This window comes from Pyrgilauda ruficollis, unplaced genomic scaffold (assembly GCF_017590135.1).
Source record: "Pyrgilauda ruficollis isolate IOZ18807 unplaced genomic scaffold, ASM1759013v1 scaffold43, whole genome shotgun sequence".
NCBI lineage: Eukaryota > Metazoa > Chordata > Aves > Passeriformes > Passeridae > Pyrgilauda > Pyrgilauda ruficollis.
The window spans coordinates 6,796,841-6,815,705 of record NW_024525823.1 but is presented as its reverse complement, the minus strand read 5'-3'; the positions used below and the strand labels follow the sequence as shown (position 1 = coordinate 6,815,705).

Here is an 18,865-nt window from a genome sequence, read left to right as displayed (position 1 = left end):
AGTTCTTAAAGTTGTTCTTGGTTTTGAGGCTTTTTTAGTATATCTGTTTTTAAATTGCCGTTGCTCAGCTCCCTCTCCATCTCTGCATTTTCTCATCCAGTCCTTTATCAAGTTTCTTCCTTGCCTAGCTTGTCTGGTTTGTGTTTGTTCCTATCAGTTTTTTAGTTTGTCTAAGCTAGATAGGGAAGGAATTATAGCTGATTCAGCTTTGTCTAAACCACAATTTTTTTGCTTTTTGTTTTAGTTTTTAATCAGCTTAGTCTTTTTAAGATTTTTAATTGGGGATTTGTGGCTCTTTGATCATATAGTGAAATATTTATAAGGAGCTTCCAAAAAGTATTCCCAGTTTTCTTTTTAATTTATCTAACTGATTGAGCCTGTTTTATCATTAAAAATATTGCTCATGTATAATATGTGCCTGTGAATAGTATCTGTCGTATTTATAAAGAATGTTTGTATGCTGTTTTAGATTATATTGTTTTCATATAACAAGTGTATTGAACTCATGTTCACTTGTACCTAAATTTGTCTGATATGAGGTCTTTGTAGCAAATTAATCTTTATTATAGAGAATTCAGTTAAATGCAACATTTCTTGAGCTAGCAAAATTCCTTTTAGAAATTCAACCTAGTGTCAGTATATTGTCAATATACCTACATATTGCCAGTACACATTATTGCATGAATTGAACATTGAATATCTGCATCATTATTTACAAAATGAGAGAAGTAAGTCTTTGAAGAAGTAAACATCTTAGCTCATGCTATTACTTGATGAAGGACTTAATATAGTCTACATAGCTGTTCATATAGTCTATAGCAGATACCAACTGGAATTTCAAGCTGCCTTTTATTAGAAGCTTAAATCTTTATAATTGCTTTATAAAAACACAGTATTGCATTTGACAGCTTTACTTCATTTTGTAAATGTGACTCTTCCCATAGGGATAATCACTAATTTTAAAATGTGATTATGATATGTGATTTTATAAGTTTGGCAATACGCTTATAAATTAGTAGCTCTACATTTTATTATTGATTTTTGGCATCAATGTTCAAGTAATCCAAGCAGTCTTTTTCTAGATAACTTAATAATTTTTTCTTTCTACCTTTAGGTGAGCACTCATGGCTTTTCCTTTGGTTTGTTCAGTTAGGTAAAGCTAGCCAGCCTTCCTTTAAAAAAAATAAAAAAACATAAAACCTAAGCTCTAAAGCTATTTTTTTTAACAATACTTACGTAATTACTGGCTCATGTCTCGAGTCTGTTTCTTCTCTAGCAGTGTAGGAAGGATCTCTGAGAACAGGAAAAGTAATTGATATCTCCCTTTTTAACAGTTTCTAGTGATTATGAAATCTATAATAACTGAAAGAAGATCCAAAGCGATTTTAGTTTCATATGTCCTGGTTTGTAGGGATTAAAAACATACCTAGGTCTGCCACCGCATCTCACTGTTCTTTTAATATCTATCCTTTGCAGAATGTGCTTTGTATCCTTCTTGCTAATAAAGTCCCAACATGACAAGATTTGTCTGTACAGCAAGTGCATCTGATTCTTAACCATGTCAGCCTAGACCACCTGCTCCTCATTGTTCACATAGCTGCATTGTCACTGGTTTCTGGATCTTACAGTAGCTAGGTACTTCTTACTGACCAGGTTTCCTCTTGATATTCCCTTCTTTATTGGTCCCAGCCTGTGTGCCTGCCTCTGGGAACTGGAAAACATCAGTTTGACTTCGTGATTCTGGTGGTATTTTCCTTCTGGCTTTTCAGATTAACACTTTTTCCGTTTAAACTGAGCTTGAGGTAGTGATCCTTACCTGTGTACAGTATGCCTTTGTCTAGATTCTCTCACCTATTTTCTTTAATTGATGCCTTTGTTTCTAGGCTGAGATTCTTTTTCTTTTAGGCTGTGTGACTTGAAAGGGGAGTTGCCGTGATGAGGCCACCCAACCCAAGGACAATGTGCTGTAGGTTGTGATCACTGTTCTTTGGCCACGGATGCTGATTATAGGAGTAAGCCAGACACAAGTTCAGCAGTTCAGGGCTTCGTTTTGCAAGTGTGGATTCTTGCAGCCTGCTATGGGGAGCTGGCTCCCAGGCTGGAGGGCTCCTGGCTACACTGTGGTGACGCAGTGGTGACCGTGTTGGCACATCCGTGGCACTAGGCAGAAGCTGATACAAGTTGGTTCACTTGCATGTTGCTGTCTGGAGTACAAAGTGGGAATTGGTTGTTCTGTGGTACCCCTAACAATGCAGTCAAGACCTGTGAAAACCCTTCTTCAAAATTCCTGTACTAAGGAAGGGAACAGGACCCTGACTTCAAGTCAGGCTTTTCACTCTCCATTGCCAACCACCTACAATGCTTAGGGAAACTGGCTTGTGAAGTTCAAGTGAATGCCTGCCCACTAAAAATCAGAAAACATTTTCAAATCCTGTAATGGGCTGAGGGAAGATCTTACTAAGACAAGTTATGGAAAAGAACCTAAGCAATAGTCGGTGGTGGGGGTGACAGAGAGTGAAAATGCAAGATCTTTTCAAAAATAAATAAAGAAAAATACATGAAGGAGCATTGGTAGAAATTTTGCTTCAAAAACTTTGTGATACTAGGAAGGGAAGGAGATGAAAGAGGTAGGATATTTTAAAAATAAAGTGATTGTTAGGAATGCAATTAAACATCATACTCAACAAACTTCATAGACCTGATGCCTTTCAACTTGATTTATCCCTCAGGTGGAAGACACTCGTACATCTTAAGACTAAGACAGAAGGAACCACAGAAGTCTTGGTCTCTAACCTTGTTAAAGGATAGGAGTTGGTATATGTTTTCTGCTGGTTAACAGATACATGAGTCATGGTAATGCAGTGCATATTTGGTGTTCTGCTCAAATCTGCTGCTTTACCCTGAAAATTTTCCCTGTTAGTGAAATCACAGTATCTGCCATACATGTTGACTGGCCTAAACACCTGCCCCTCTGCCATTTAATTTCTTGTAAAAGACACCATACACAGAAGATGGGAATGAGACTTTCCATCACTGTGATGCTATTTGTTACTCACTATGCATTGTTCTTCTAATCATGGTTTGTTAACTTTGACAGGTGAATGGGAAAAAGAACTGTAAAAATCACTGCCCTTTCTTGCTGTGTAACTAAGTGAACTATCTTGGTGCAGCACCAGCTAGTACCCAGAGCATACAGGATCAACATGAATGTACCTTCTTGTCTTCATAGAACTTTTCTTTCTGTTCACGTTCACAAAAAATGTAAAATCAGATACTAAGTGCTACCCAAATATATAGTCAGTACCTGAAATAATTGCTTTAATTCTTTAGTTAATGCTTTTTCATATGTGATTTTCCATTAAAGACACTGTTTCTTTTTATTTCAAATTCATAGGTATGTGTATATAAAGATTATTATAGTTGTCACTGAAATGGAATGGATGCTGATACTTTTAAATTTTTTTTTAAAGTCCTGAATGTAAGGCTTTTCATCCAAATCAATCCTTTTTGTATTGAAGGGAAACGATTGAATTGACAATCACAAAGAAAATGTTCAAATCTTGGGTGTGTACTGTTAGTCACTTTAATTCAAAGCTTAAATGATAAGAGTTCTTAAAGAATTTTTGATCTATCAGTTTCATTATCTTTGTTCATTGTAGTTGCCTGAAAAATTTTCAAATATGGTTTTTAGTGGCTAATTTAAGTCTTTGGCCCGTTTCTGTGAAATATTATGCCTAAAAATGAGATATTAAATTATTAATTTTTTTTTTTGCATACTCTGTCATCCCTTGAGAAGCCAGGTGTAGTTCTGAAGGTTAGCTGATAGTGAAAGGTGTACTAACTCAAATTCAATACAACTGTACTATTTAATATGTCTCTTTTATCATATGTTTTACAGAATCCTATTATTTCTTTTTAGAGTAGGACTTGAAATTAGGAACTTCGGTGGTGGTTTGCAGGGAATTCTTGCTTCAGAGGTGAAAGGCGTGGGAAGTGTGTTAGCATTTGGCGATAAAGCTTTCCTGATTCTTAGCATGCTTCCATTTAGGAACTTTGTGTGTTTAGACATGTTGACTGTTTTCTCAGTACTGCCTTGTACCAAGGTAAGTACAAGTAATTGCGGCAGCCGCTTGGTTTTTTTGTGACTGTGGACACTGGAATGAAAACAGGATAGAGGCAGTCAGAGTTTGTCATCCCATTGCCTTCTTTCTAAGTCCAGTATTGTTAAAACATTATATTTTTTTTGTATGTTGGGATTGGTTGCTTTCATATACGAAATTATTTGATCACTGAATTGTATTCAGATGGCGAAAGCTGTGTATAGTATATTTCCTCCGCCGCTTAGCAGCAACTTGGTAACAGCAGTGTTTATTTGTTGGATACTGGTCTTTACAAAGTCATGTCAAGGATCCTCTTGTATCTGCAGCATTGTGCACTTGTTATTGTGCGTGGGTATTCTAGGGATTATCACAAAAAACATTAAAAAATTCATTGCCTGGGATTTCTACAATAGCATTGATTCTTGTATTTTTAGTCTGCTAGGGAGAGAGAGTGGAAAAGCAGTATGTAAGATCAGAATTAGACATAGATTATCTGCCTAATATGATTCTTGTTAGCACAAATAATGTGAATACTATTTGAAGAACAAACGGATTATAGAAAAAGAAATGAAAACATCCAGATCCTGAGCATGTGGAAAGCATGACACTGATGTATTTGTGTAACCTTTTCATGAAGAGCGATGCTGAAGTCAAAAAGGAGATTTTGATTTCCTTCATTAAGAGCTTATTAAATGAAGAAATAGGACAGTCGTTGTTTTGCTTCAATAGTTGGGGGTCACAGAGGCGGGCCTGGTCTCCTCAGGATATTAATGCCTGCTTTCAGCTGGGGGAAATGAGCCGTCTCCGGAGTTAGCTGCAGCTTTATGTGCTCGTCACTAGGGATCCCCATATGTCCTGGGATCTGCGGCAGTCGGAAATGGCAGAGCTCGGCAGCGGGGAGCAGAGGGCTCTCATTGCTATTCATACCGGGTAGCTCGGCTCAGTCTGCCCAGAGCAAGTCTGTTTAATGTTGATCAGCTGTCCATCTGATAAACCGAATTGATACGGACATTTCCTCCAAGGGCTGCCCTGACAATGACAGCAGGAGCATCGGGATGTCTTGTTAGTCTTTTTCTCCGAGCTTGAAAATTTATTAACCCTTTGTTAGAGCCGAGCCAAGCGTGATCACAATACTGCGACTGCGTTGTGTGAGTTTCTCCCTCACGTCTTTGTAAAGCAGCCTCAACCTTCAGATTTATTGTCTACATGGAGAATGACTGTTTGGTTTTTGAATTGTTTTTGTCTGTATGGCGCCAACAATTTGTGAATTATAAATGCAGCTTTTAAAAAAGCTTAGGGTTTTTTTGTGCATGGCAAAATACATCAGGAACCTCTATTTGTCCTCTCCCTCCAGCTCCTCTGCCTTTTGTGTGCTGCCCAGGCCGAGTGACTGTCCCATCTCTTCTCTCTTGCTAATTGACACTGACCACTGCCCTAAAACAGTTGCTGCTGGGACTGTTCACAAGTGACATATATGTGGGGCAGAAGGTTACTTTAGATTAATATGGTTTGGGGCAGTTGGAACATGTGCACTGTCCAGAGGAAACAGAATTAATTTGCTCAGTGCTGTGCTAGTACTGAAGCAGAATCTAACCTGAGCATGTACCAGCTGGTATCTTTGTACGTGAAGATATGGATCAGTTTGGTTACTCAGTGAATCAGTGCTTGGCCGCTTCTGAGTAAGCACAGAGAACATAACACACCTTTGTACTATGTTTAATTAATTAGAACTTTAAGGCCTTCAGTCATCTGTTTAATTGAGGGCATGGATTGCATTTTGCTCATATGTGAAATCTCCATGGCAGAACGGAAACTGCTTGAGTCAGAGAAGATGTGAATGTGCTGAAGATTTTGTAAGAATGCTAGATACACGTCCTGCGTGTATTTAGCATTAAAAGGATGCTCCAGTGCATTGCTCTGTTTCCCCCTGCCCTTATCCCTGCTCAGTTACTTTGTCTGTTCAGCACCCCATTGTCGTTCTGAGCCAAGGTGGCATCTCTGGGCTTCTTAGTGTGACAGTCACTGTTGAGGGCTACAGGACTGAATTGTGGGAGGAGGGGGAAGGAGAGGGCTGTGCTGATGACACTTTTCTTGCCTTTTCCAAAAAATTAAAATAGAGAGCAAGCCTCTATGGAATGACCTCTGTGGAAAGCCTCTCACAGGGATTTGTAACCCCTACACCCAGAATGTATCACGCTATGTGTGGAGTAAGAAGTGATTTGTAAACCTGTCCAATAAAATTGGCCCCTTTGCTAGGCAGTCACCTTTGCTTCTGACTAAAACCACCAGTGAAATACCATTAGTACACAGTTCTAAACTGTTTTTCCTCTTCTGCCTGAACCCATCCCCTTTGGTAGTATTGAACTGCAAGGTATTCTGTTATGAATTTAACCCTAATTTGAGCAGTCATTGACTGCAGCATTCTTACGTTGTTTGGATTGGCTTGCTCAGGACTCCCCTGCTGATATGTCCTTTGTTTCTTTCCATCATTACGTTCTGTTTGGCATTTTCTCCATGTCAGTGTCCCTCAAGCTTCTGGTAGACAAAACAGAAAAAAAGAAAGCACCGTAGAGGACTGTATTGATTATTTTGCTTTATTTTGTGAAAGAATTCAAACAAAGGGCAGCATTCTCCCAAGTGGAGCCTGTGGTACCTGTGGTTTGCCTGGAAATGCTTAGTGACAGTTCTCTGTGTTTAACACCTCCTGGTTGTGGCTTCTAGAAGCACAGAGAAGAGCTACATGATAATTAATAAAATACCTATTTAGCACATGTGGTTGTTTGTTTATTTTCACTAAGAATCTCTGTTCTATTCATGGCATCAAACATAATTGTCCTTTTTTTTTTTCTTTGTTTCAGTCAGAGAAGTCTGGCTGAGATTACGGAGCTGATCCATACTGCCTTTCTGGTGCATCGTGGCATAGTAAACATTGGTGAGCTCAAGTCCTGCGATGGCCCACTGAAGGATATGCAGTTTGGGAATAAAATGGCTGTTTTGAGTGGAGATTTTCTTCTAGCAAATGCTTGCACAAGCCTTGCACAGTTGCAGAATACCAAGGTAAAAAAGAAAAATTCCTCTACTGCCAAAGCAAATAAATATTAGCAAGTATTTTGAAAGAGAGACCCCCTAAAAAATCAGCAGTTATGTATGTATATATGGAGCATCATTTAAAAATCAGCAGGCTTACTGTTATAGCTGTAAATTTGGCAGTCTGCTGCTGCTGGGAACGTGTTTAACAGTCTCCTATGGAATTACTGTGATGATATCCTTAGTATACATTCTGAAGCACTGAAGTAATGGATGGATGGTCAGTTTGGTGAATTTAAGGCATATGAAGTGGTATCTTTATGACATGTCAGGCTACAATACCTCTGGTAAACTCCCAGCTGAAGACGTTTTGTCTGTTATTTTCTTTCACTTTGTGCTTTGTGAAAGTTTTTCTCTCTTAGATAATTTGGGGAGCAAAAGGCTTTAGTGCTTTGTCTCAGGTGACTTTTTGCTTTTAATATTGTTAGGGATTTGGACACACCTGAATATTGGATTGCCCTATTAATGTGGATATACTGGCTTCAAAGGACAGCTGCAGTCCAACTGCTTAGCCAAACTGTTTGAAACTTTACAGGGGGGTGTTTTTGATGAGAAACAAGTTGCGTATATGTATTATCTTAGAAAATGAGACTGATGGAGACATTGAGTTCCTCTCCCTAGTCAGTTCTTCTTTTCTCCAGATAGGATCAACTACACAAAATCATTCTTGACCCACATTTATCTAGCTTGTTCTTAAAACCTCCAGTGGTGGAGAGAGATTCCTGGGCATCCCTGTGCCAGCCTAGTGTAGCACCTAACTGCGTGTGTGGCTGAAGAGCTAAGTGTGCCATTCCAATGGAAACAGTACGTTTTGCAGAGGTGCTTTTCATGAAATTGAAGATTGCTGCCATGTTGTAATGTAAAATAAATGTTTGTCATGTGCAATTGTCAATAATCAGCATAGTTGTAATTGTCAGCCTAAGTAGTCTATTTTTTTTAGATTCTCATGCTAAATCTCCTTGTGGTAGTAGAGTATTTCTGTGCTCCTTTGATCAGGAGTATGACAGTTTCTCTCAGAAGTGGTGTCATTTTCTAACACAGAGCTGAGATTCAAGAGAAGAGACAGAAAATTAGATGTCAATCTACTGGAATAGTGGGTTAAGCCATTATGGTGCTAACTTGTAGTAAGTATTATAAAAAAAGTTTAAATAGTGCACACCATAACCAAAATGGGGTGTAATTGATTTTAGTAATTATTATTAATTTGTATCAGTTCATTTTTTTAGTACCCTCTAAGTTTCTCAAGGCAGACCAAAGGATTTAACTCTACATCAATTTTCTGTTTCAACATAAGAGGAAACTTTTTCAAAATGTAGCAACTATTACTTTGCATTTAGTACATCATTAAGTATTGCAGCAGGAATGTATAATCCCTGAAGACTTGCCAGGAAACAAGCCTACAGTGAAATGAAGTACAAGTGCAAAGAAATACTTTTTTATTTTTTTAAAGCAATCATTATACTGCATGTTGGAAAATTCTGCCAAAACATTTTAGCACTTTTTTTCATTTTTCTGACATCTAAATACTTTCATAGCTTCTACATACGATAAGTGGGATGCCATTATGGAAACTGATTGACTTAGTAAATTATTCTTTTTCATACGTCTAACCCTACTAGCAAAGTTAGAAAAATTGAAATACAAGCTATAGAAATCTCTTGACAGGTGCAATGATTTAAACATACTGTATTTATTCTTTTGTAAATGATGAATTTTCAAATCTGGCATCTGTTTTTTAGCAGTGTGAAATAACTGTGACTTTTTTCCTTCATAATGTTTTGTGTTCTTTGATGTAAAAAGTAAAAATCACAGTACTGCTTTTTTTGCTGGCATTTAGCAAGTTGGCTAATGAAATGAGCAGCATTTTATCATGCACGGTACTGACCATGGTAGCCATAACCTCCACAGACATGCATAGCTATTGTGTAGACCAGAATTTAAATTAAAGGGGGTTTTAACATAACTGAACTCATTGCTACCAGGATAATTTTATTGTCTGTTAAATTCATGTCTGAGCTTGTGTATGATGCATTTATCTCTCTGCTTCTCTCGGGGCTGACAATTAGACGTGAAATTCTGTAGTCGTAATGAAATGCAGAGCTATTTTATAATTGCCAAGGGTAAAATTAGCAAAGTCAATTATTTTCCCTTAGGCTTTTCCCTGTAGATATTAAAAGGCTGCAAGGTAATTGCCTTAGGTAACACTTTGATTTTTAAATAACATTAAATATAGGAATTGTTGTTGTTAATTCGTAGTAATTTTCCTCTTCTTGCTACTGTTATAGAATATTACTATAATGATATTAACAAGAATCAAGGCTCAGGGTTTGTGTTTTTGGGGTTTTCTTTTAAACTAGTGCTCATATCTCTCATTAGTTTGCTAAAGTTATGTCAAAGAAGGTTTTGGGGTGGGGTTTTGGGTTTTATGGTTTTTGATCTCTGAGGTGCAAGGACTCTAGATTGCTTTAACTGTCAGTTAGAAAGCCTCCTTAAGGTAAACTCTGCTGTTGTGCTACTACAAAATCATTGCAAATTTTGTTTTTTGAACACATAACAATTCAGAAGAAAGCATTCTCATTTTCTGCTTGGCAAAATCATGGTACATTGATTATGAAGAAGAAGTTGGTATCAACTGAGACTTAAAATATTGAAGGGCAGATGCATGTGAGTGCTATATTTTTGTAATCATGGCAAAGTTCTACATCTTTTAAGTTAATGAAAACTGTTGAAAATAAACACTAATTTCTTCAAAAGCCTTTACAGTACAAAGCATTAGATTGATCAGATCACATGTGTTAACAATTCTCTTGTACTTTTTGATCACCGTATATAAACTAACCTTTTGGCTGATGGCACTTCTTGGCCTGCTGATTGCAGTGATGAGTCATGTTGTTGATTGAAAATTATATGGATAAAACCTTACTTCAGAACTGCATGCTCTAGCAGATTGTTTATTGCTAATCCATGGATTTTAGAACAGAATTGAGCCCAAAGATGAATTGGTTTGGGATCTTTTAGTAGCTGTTATATCAGCAGTGGAATGGCGAACCTTTGGCAAGGAAGGGCATGTTTGTGTTTTGCTGCTTAACTAACAATGCAGTAGTGTGTGGTGATGTGCTGACTTATTGGATTGGAGTGTGTTTATACGGGATGGCAGAATTATTTTGGTAGGTTTTCTCATTTTGAGTCTGCAATGCTCCAATACTAGGATTGTGATAAGGTATATGTAATATATATGTGGAAGCCATTGTAAACATCTAGGTGTGGGAGTGATGGAAAAGTAAATTATGTTTGTCTAACAAAACAGGGTACCTCCCAGCTATCCTGTGGGATATGTGACCATAAGCAGTTTCAAATAAATGTGCTAATGAATTATTAAGAAGTGTAAAACGATCTGTTTAATGGGTGGTTCTTCGTTGCCGTCTGAAGACAGTGTGTCTTTAACATTTGTTATCTTGCTTTGCCTAGACAAGGATGTGGGGATGAAACTGCTAAAAGCAAATCTTTGGAATAGAAGTCCCTCTTTGACTCTGGTAGCAAAAACTGTTGGTTTTGTCTTTGATTTCTGCTTAAGTAACCTCCACTTCCTATAATATTTTTAGGGTGGCATTCAGATGCAAACATAGCAAAAGTAACAAACATTAATTGGCATTTTTGTCACCTGTCGTGGATGTCTAATATGGGTATTTTACCACGAGTGATGTGTGGATACTGACCACAATATTATCAAATAATGTGCTTCTTCAGTGTTTGTAACAGAGAAGTTGGAAGAAGCCTGTCACAGCATTAAAGCTGGTGCTTCCTTGAGCATCTGAATCATCAGTTGTCTTATAAAACTATAGAGGAGGTGCTTAAAAGACATGATTAAAACCAGTTTTGATGCTCTTACACTTAAAGAGAGTGATGCATAGAACTTCAGAAGGCTGAAATGGTGCATTTTAGTGCAATGCCTAGAAAATGGTAAAATAATTTGCAAATCCATTTCTTGCAACTTCATAAACTGATAAGAGGGCGTCCCTTTGTATTTAAGGAAAGAAAACCCACAAACCTGCCAAACAACCAAAACAAAACCACCAAAAACCCAACATATACAAAACAAAAAAAAAAAATAATAAACCTCCCCCCTAAAGGAAGAAAAAAACCATCCCAAAAAACCTGAAGTGTGTGCTATGGTAGTGTTCTCTGTAGTTCTTACTGAAATCTTAAGAATTGACTCAATTTTCCCACAATTGTAATTCAGTGCCTTGAAATGATGAAGCTCTTCACATAAACACTTTAAAATCTACAGGCTGAAAGCTTGGAATTGGATTTAAGAATCTTGTCTGTCAATGCAGAGCTCTGCCAGAAGACCACGTTGTAGAGCACTGCTTTATTAAGCATTATTTGTTCATAAATAAACAGTAGCACAGATGTAGTACTTATGTAGTGGATCCATTTCCTTATGTTAAGTTTATGTATTCCTAAAGGCATAAGTGTGTTGTTTATCAAATAAGCCTTGTGTTTACATTAACATCAATAAGTTACTAATTTAAATCCTCCTGTGTCTTCCTGTTGCAACCACCTGAAGGTGCCCTGCACTTCAGATAAGAACTGTTTATCATGAGCGATGGTTTCTACTTCTGTAGCATCAATTGTGGTCCTGTGGGGAAGGCTCAATCTGGAACTTAAGCAACCTTGGTGTGCAGTGAAGGATATGGAGAACATCCTCTTTCTGAAATTATGCCAGTTGCTCTTTTGATTTAAATTGACATTTTTGAGCATTGACAACAAGCCAGGTAGAATCCACAATTTTAATTTTTACATGTCATGTAACAAAGGTGTTACTTGTATCAGACTTTTTCTTTCCCTGAATGATGTCAAGAGAAGAACATAACATAAACTTGTAAAAAAAAACTATCAGGAATTTGACAACAAATACCCTTTTAAAATGGAAACTAAATGTTAATAGTTTCCAGTGTAAAGCCAGCTGTTAGCAGCTACTGACTTGTAATAGATTCAAATTACCATCCCTCAGAACAGTGCATTTTGTCTGAGGTAAGTAGAACGTCCTCCTTCTTAAATGTAGTGGAGATGAGTAATTTTCAGAGCAATGAAAGTTATTTTTTTAGAGAGATTCTTCTTTGTTATCTCTGGTGAAAGATTTGAACCATAAATATCTGCTAAGTATGTTTTCAGCGTATAGCTTTATTATATTTTACATAACACAAACAGAGAAATTTATAACCTGAATTTTCCTACTGGGATTCAGTAGCTTTATTGATCAGAGAAGGCAGGATAAAAAAGTCATGGAGAAACATTGAGTACCAGAAGTAATGTGTTTGCTCCCAGTTACAGTGTTCATATAGAAAACTGAAGCTGGTGATAATATAATTTTTGAATCACTTATATATTCTTAATTGTTTTTAACTCCTTGTCTTTGCTCACATATTGACTTTCTTTTTCTTCCCTAGTACAGGCTGCTGTTGGAGATGAGTATCTTTAAAATTATCAGCTTATAGAGCAGCTGGGTGACAGGAATGTGGGGAGAAGCAGAGATCAGAGATCAAATTAGGTTAAGATACAGTTTATAAAGTTTGATAATGATGTCTTCTTGAGGGGAGAAAAAAAAGAAGAAAAAAAACCCTTCAGATTTTTATGTAGAGAACTGATTAAAGAGCTTTTCTGAAGCACTTTATCATGTCTATCTTGGTGTACCTTCCCCTGAGACACTGTTTGATGATGATGTACTGGACAAGATAGGGAGTAGGATAATATCTATATTGTTGAGTATTTTTGTTTTAATTTGCAATTTTAGAATGCCACAGGGGCATGTCTCAAAACCAGACACTACTGAAAAATGCAGGTGAGTTTAAAGAGCTCTGAACTGATTTATGGAAAAGTACACTTAAGAAACACTGCTTTGTTTGGATACTGGGAGGGAGAAGAAAACCAAGAAAAAAGTCTAATGTTTTTGAACCTTTAAACTAATGGGAGATGACACAGGGCAACATAGCTACCATGACTGAATTATTACATAATAAAGCTCTTCCTTAGGCAACCCTAAGTATGCAGTTCTGTATCTTAAAATATTGAGATACATACTGAATATTGTCATACAACTTAGCATAGCTTTTTTTGGAGAATGCAAACACACTCTTAAGTGCTGAGAAATGCATAATAATAGATAATTACGTATGAATAATAATGAAGAAAAGTGTTATTTGTTATAATTATTCTATTTAGACGGCACCAAAATATACTAATCTGCATACCCTTTGAGAGGTAAAATTAGATTTCATTTACTGTAAATTAAAATATAAAAGAGTTGGTAATTGAAACAAACTTTATGTTCATTTAATGGACATGTATTGGTTTTTCTTCCAAATGTTCTCAAACACTGGATTTTTAATAAGATTTATTTACTGAAGTTTTATTGACAACCATGTGAAATTCGTTTAGTAGGAAAAAGGCAATTTTTGTAATAGTTGGTGAAAGTATTGAAGCATAAGGGAGGAAAAAAAAATCTTGTGTGTTAGAGATAAAAGGTTAAAATCCATTGGAATCAGTACCTGGTAATCAAATTTTTCCCACACTACTGCTGTAAAACTTTTGTCTGACATTTCTGCTGTCATTAGAGGCAACAGCTTTTATGATATTGATGATGACATTAAAATTGTGGAATGATGCTAGTGAGTCTCCTAATTACTGCATTGTACTCTTCTCATTGTCTCTTTTGATGCTTGTGTCTGTGGAACAGTTTCTTGGCAAGTGCATCTTTTGCCATTGTTCTCAAGAAGTAGCCCCTAAAACAACACCTGAGCAATGAAACATTCTGTTTTCTGAATATTCCACTGTTTTTTTTTCTATTTAACATTTGCTATGTATAACCAGTAATATAATTGAATATTTGTAAAATTTCATTACCTTAATAACTGTGGTTATATTTTTGAAAAGTAATCTTTTAGAGAAGTTAAATTAGAGGATTAGGTGACACAGTTTATTAACTTATTAAATTAAAATTCTAAAAATTAGACAATCTGTAATTGTGATAATGTTAGAAACAGTCTCCTTTTAGATCAGTAAGAGTCCTGTTGCATTGCAATGAATGCCAGTTTTGAGATTAAAACTGCTTAACTTTGCCTTCCTAATCAGTGCATTCCTCAAATAGGTTTATCCTTTACCTTAGTGGCCTTTTGCACCTGTACTGGTTTTTAAAGCTAATGCTTATGTTAAGCTTTCCTAAAGTTGGTCTCCATGGTGGTTAGTATATGACTGCATGGAAAGAGTATATTTTTCTGATTCTTGGCCATGGCACTGCTGGAAAATTTTATGTTTAGATTTCAATCTGTTTTCTGTCCTCCCACTTCTGCATGAAAAAATGCTTCTAAAAAGAAAGAGTGATTTCTGCCACTTCCCTCGTGGATGTCTGTGACTTACAAACAGTACCTTGTAGCAGAATGATTGCTGCAGAACATGGAAAGACTGAAACTGAGACTGATAGCAGAATATGTCATCACAGGTATGGTTGTATCAGCAAGTCTAGATTAAAATCTTTCCCAAAAATACACTGCAAGAATATTTTTAAAGCTTCAAGGCATGGTGCTGTTGAGAACAGAATTGTGAGTGTTTGAGATTCTGCCTCAATGTCACATTGAGCGACTGGCGGTCTCAGGAAGTTTTCTGTTCAGTTCTGATGAATTTTCAGTGGCCTACCAAAGATCTTTACACCAATTTGCACAAAGTCCATGCAATATTCTTGCCTCTGAATCATCTCACTAACAATCTCCTCAACTTAGATCTGAATTCACCTTCCTCATAGTAGCAATCAGACATGTCCTTCTGCTTCTCTGGTCTGCCCAGCAGACTGAAGTCAGTGTTTACTGCCTAAGTTTGTTAACCAAATACCTGTCATTATTCCAGGTAAATATTGTCTTCCTTGGAGATAAACTGCACAGCTGCTTCTAACACCTGGTTTAGTAATTCTTTGTCTTATAGAACTGCTGTTTGCCTCGTATTTAACAGAATGGTTTGGAAAATACAGATATGCCATCTACATGAAAGAGAGGGCTTTTCAGAGATGACTAAACATCACTGAAGATAAAAACTAAAGCAACTGAAGAAAGGCTGAATCTGATGAGAGTCAAAGGTCATTCAACATCTCAAGACTAATGAGGTCTGGGTAGCTGGGGTCTGCTCCTCTTACATTTGCTCCCTTATTGTACAGCACTGAATTGGCAGTTGTCTAGTAGTGAACACAAATACTTTAAGAGTCAGAAATATTTACAGGCTTGAGATATATATGTGCATATTAAATATATGTATGTATATGTGTGTGTCTATATCTGTGTGTGTATATATATACATATATATCTATCTATACATATAAATGTAATTGAATGTTAAAGCCAAATTTTGGAATAAAACTTTTTTTCTTTTTTCTAAAGTTAAACCCCCTCACTTTTCAGAGAAATTACCTTTGAAAGATTTAAGACAAACATTAAAAAATGTCTAGATTTAATCTTTCTGTGACTGTTAACTGTGACTGTATGTATCCAAGATCAATGTCAGAATATGTAGCAAATAGATATTCAAAAGAAAACAAAATTTATTCTAAGAAATTGAAGCAATGAAAACTTTTGGTTATATGATGTTTTATCCTGCATGAGATGCGTACTGTGGGAAAGGGCTCTCAAGAGCCAGCAGTTCTGCTACTTCATTCACCACTGAATTACAGTAGGTATTGGCACTGCCTGCATTTCTTAAACAGAGATGTTTGTTACAGCTTTTTCTTTCACAGCTGTGAATAATCATGGAGGAATTCATTGCTAAATAGCTTTAGCCCTTACACAAATTATAAAATGAAAAAGAATTTTCACTGAACAGGTATGTGAAATGAGAGTACCGGTGAAATTTCTTCAACAAAAGCACTGGAAGAGGCTGTACAGAGTTGAGTCACCATGCATGGAAGTCTTTAAAAGATGTGTAAATGTGATGCTTAGAGACATGGTTTGGCAGTGGATTTGACAGTGCTGGGCTTAGTTTGGACTTGATGGTCTTAAAGGTCTTTCCTAACCTAATGATTCTGTGATTCTAAGGTGATGACCTCCAGAAACTATATTTGCAATGTCAGCTTCATTCTCTTTATAGCTGAAGAAATGGAAGATCTCAAGTTTTGTTTTCATGGCTTTTTTCAAAATCTGTTTCTCAGACATAGTAAGATTCCTATTGAGAGTGCATAGGAGGATAAAAAACAATCAGATCTATATTGGGTGAAATGCTGTCCCAATATTATCTGAAACAGACTTTTTTTTTTTTTTTTTTCTGGAGGTGGATTTTCATGACAAGGCAGTTAATATACAGTTTTGCAGGACTGCAGGTTATAGTGGCTGGGATATATTCAGCTGTACACCTGGAGTATGACTTCAACAGGCAGTAGAATTTTAAAAAGTGAAAATATATTTTTGTGATGATTTGGTTGCAATTCAAAGCTGTTAGCAATAGAGATAACAATCTGAGATTAGTCTGCATGGCCTTTCTTAGTCTCCCAAGAATGTAGCTATTTATAACAGGGGAATTATTCCTAGTACAATCAGTAAATTTAACTCTTACCTAAGAGAGTATTTGTCACCAGCTGTGTAACCTTGAGTGTATTATTTCAAAGATGAGGAAAGTTGTTACTGATGCTGCAGATGTAAATATGTAAAATCAGCTGTGGTCCTTCTCCAGAAGCTGCTGGTGTCACAGAGTGGTTGAGGTTGATAGGGATCTCTGGAGATCATGCAGTCCAAAACCCTCATTCAAGCACGGTCAGCTACAGATAGTTGCCCAGGACTATGTCCAGACGGATTTTAAATATCTCCCAAAATGGAGACTCTGCAACCCCTTTGGGCAACCTGATCCATTATTGGACACCTGACAATAGACTGTTTTCCTGTATCCAGGTTGCATTTCATGTTTTCATTTGTGCCTGTTGCCTTATCCTGTCAGAGGGCACTGTTGAGGAGAATTTGGTTCCCTCTTCTGCATTCCTTCCCATCAGGTGTTGTACTGCAGGAGAGGCTAAAATAAATGTGCTGTGTAAATAGGGCAATAGATTATATATCTTCCCTTCTCTTTTCATTGCTGTAAAGCTTCTCTTTAAAATGAACCTTTCCATGGTAAAATTTTTTATAAAAGTGCCTTGATATCTCAAGTGGTTTCAGTGTAATAATATGGTAAAATGCATAAAATTTTAGCAGTAATATAAGTAAGTTAATTGTATTTTTAATCAAAATGCTGATGTATTTGACTTCTTGTTGGCTAGAAAGAATATTGATTTCTCGATGGACTGTAACCACTTGTTAATATCAGTGTTTTGAAATTCAGCAGCATTTTACTTGGAGTCTAGAATCTGATTGCTGCTACCCCTGGTAAAGGAGGTTGTTGATTTGTTAGTTTAACAAACATCTGCAGCTTCATTAAGTTGATTCCCTCTGTCAGATGCTAATTTGTCTTCTGATTCACATTTGTTCAGGTACAGACTGTTCAAAATAGTAGATGCTACTTGCAGGTACAATTTGTGCTATTCACTTTAATCCTGAATTCATTTGTGAACATATCCCAGTTTAATAGTTGTCTGCAGCAGCGTGAGTGGGAGCAGCATTTTATAACCATGCTCTCCTGCATCACTTATGGATGGGGAGGTGTTTACATCTATAGAACCCCATAGTCACCAAACCTTCTTCATTCACTGTTTTATATAGAAAAAAGTTGTAATGAAATTGCCCATCCAAAAGGGTCAAGCTGAAGCAGTCAGGTATTTCTCTAACCTGGGTCACTCAGCAGCAGTTGTTCAGTACTTTAGTGCAAGGATCTGCTGCCATGGATCTGCAAAGGTATTAAGAAGCTGTGTAAGGTATCATGTGGAAGTAGACAAGGAAAATTATATTTCTTCTGTTGGTTATGTTGTCCTTAAGGAAAATGACTGAATTATGCATTAAAAGTCTTTACACTGATGAAATCCAATTCTATAGATAATGCTGCGTCAGCATAAAAAGGATAACTTAACACTGGTGAAAATCCCTAAGGCAGACTGACCTTAAGGTAGATATTTAACAATATATTGCAATTTACAAATTGACAGCTGCTGATTATTTTTTATCAATGTTTTAGAAGCACCTTCTTAACAAACAGTGGGGTGTTTACACTGTATTGTTATATTACAGTTTGCTACTAATTCATCATTATCAGAATGAAGAAAACCATAACTGTGTTTTCCAAGACTGCTTAAAGCATGCTAGAAAGGCAAATCACTGTCCTTCCTGTGTGTTCACTGCTAAGAGAGAGCCAGATCCAAAAGGCAGTAAAGCTCAAGATGATTTCAGACAATAAATCCAATAGGATTCAGTAAACATTAGATGAAAAAAAACATTCTGTAGGCTGGCACACTTGGTTACCTGTATGACTAAAGAGGAGATTACCAGGAAAGAAAATTGAATTTCACTGTTCTTGGAACTCCTTACAGTTTTCACTCTCCCCCACCCCCCTTTTTTTTTAGAAGTTATTATTGAACAATCAAAATCCAAAATCAGCTCCTTGCTGAGTTTTACCTTTAGCTTCCTAGTGTTGGAATGTTATTGGGTCAACTTTCTGTGGAATTTTTGGGTGTGCTTTTTTTGCTGCATTTCTCAAACTAGTCCTTCTTTGGGGTGGGAAGTGCA

General features: G+C 36.6%; 1 protein-coding gene across 1 annotated transcript in view; it reads left to right on the top strand.

Annotated features, from left to right (window-relative positions):
• PDSS2 (decaprenyl diphosphate synthase subunit 2) overlaps positions 1–18,865 on the top strand; it is a 111,966-nt gene that overhangs the window by 62,366 nt on the left and 30,735 nt on the right. Inside the window, exon 3 of the mRNA XM_041478120.1 lies at positions 6,959–7,157. Within this exon, the coding sequence (XP_041334054.1) occupies positions 6,959–7,157 (199 nt within the window). The remainder of the gene's footprint in view (positions 1–6,958; positions 7,158–18,865) is intronic.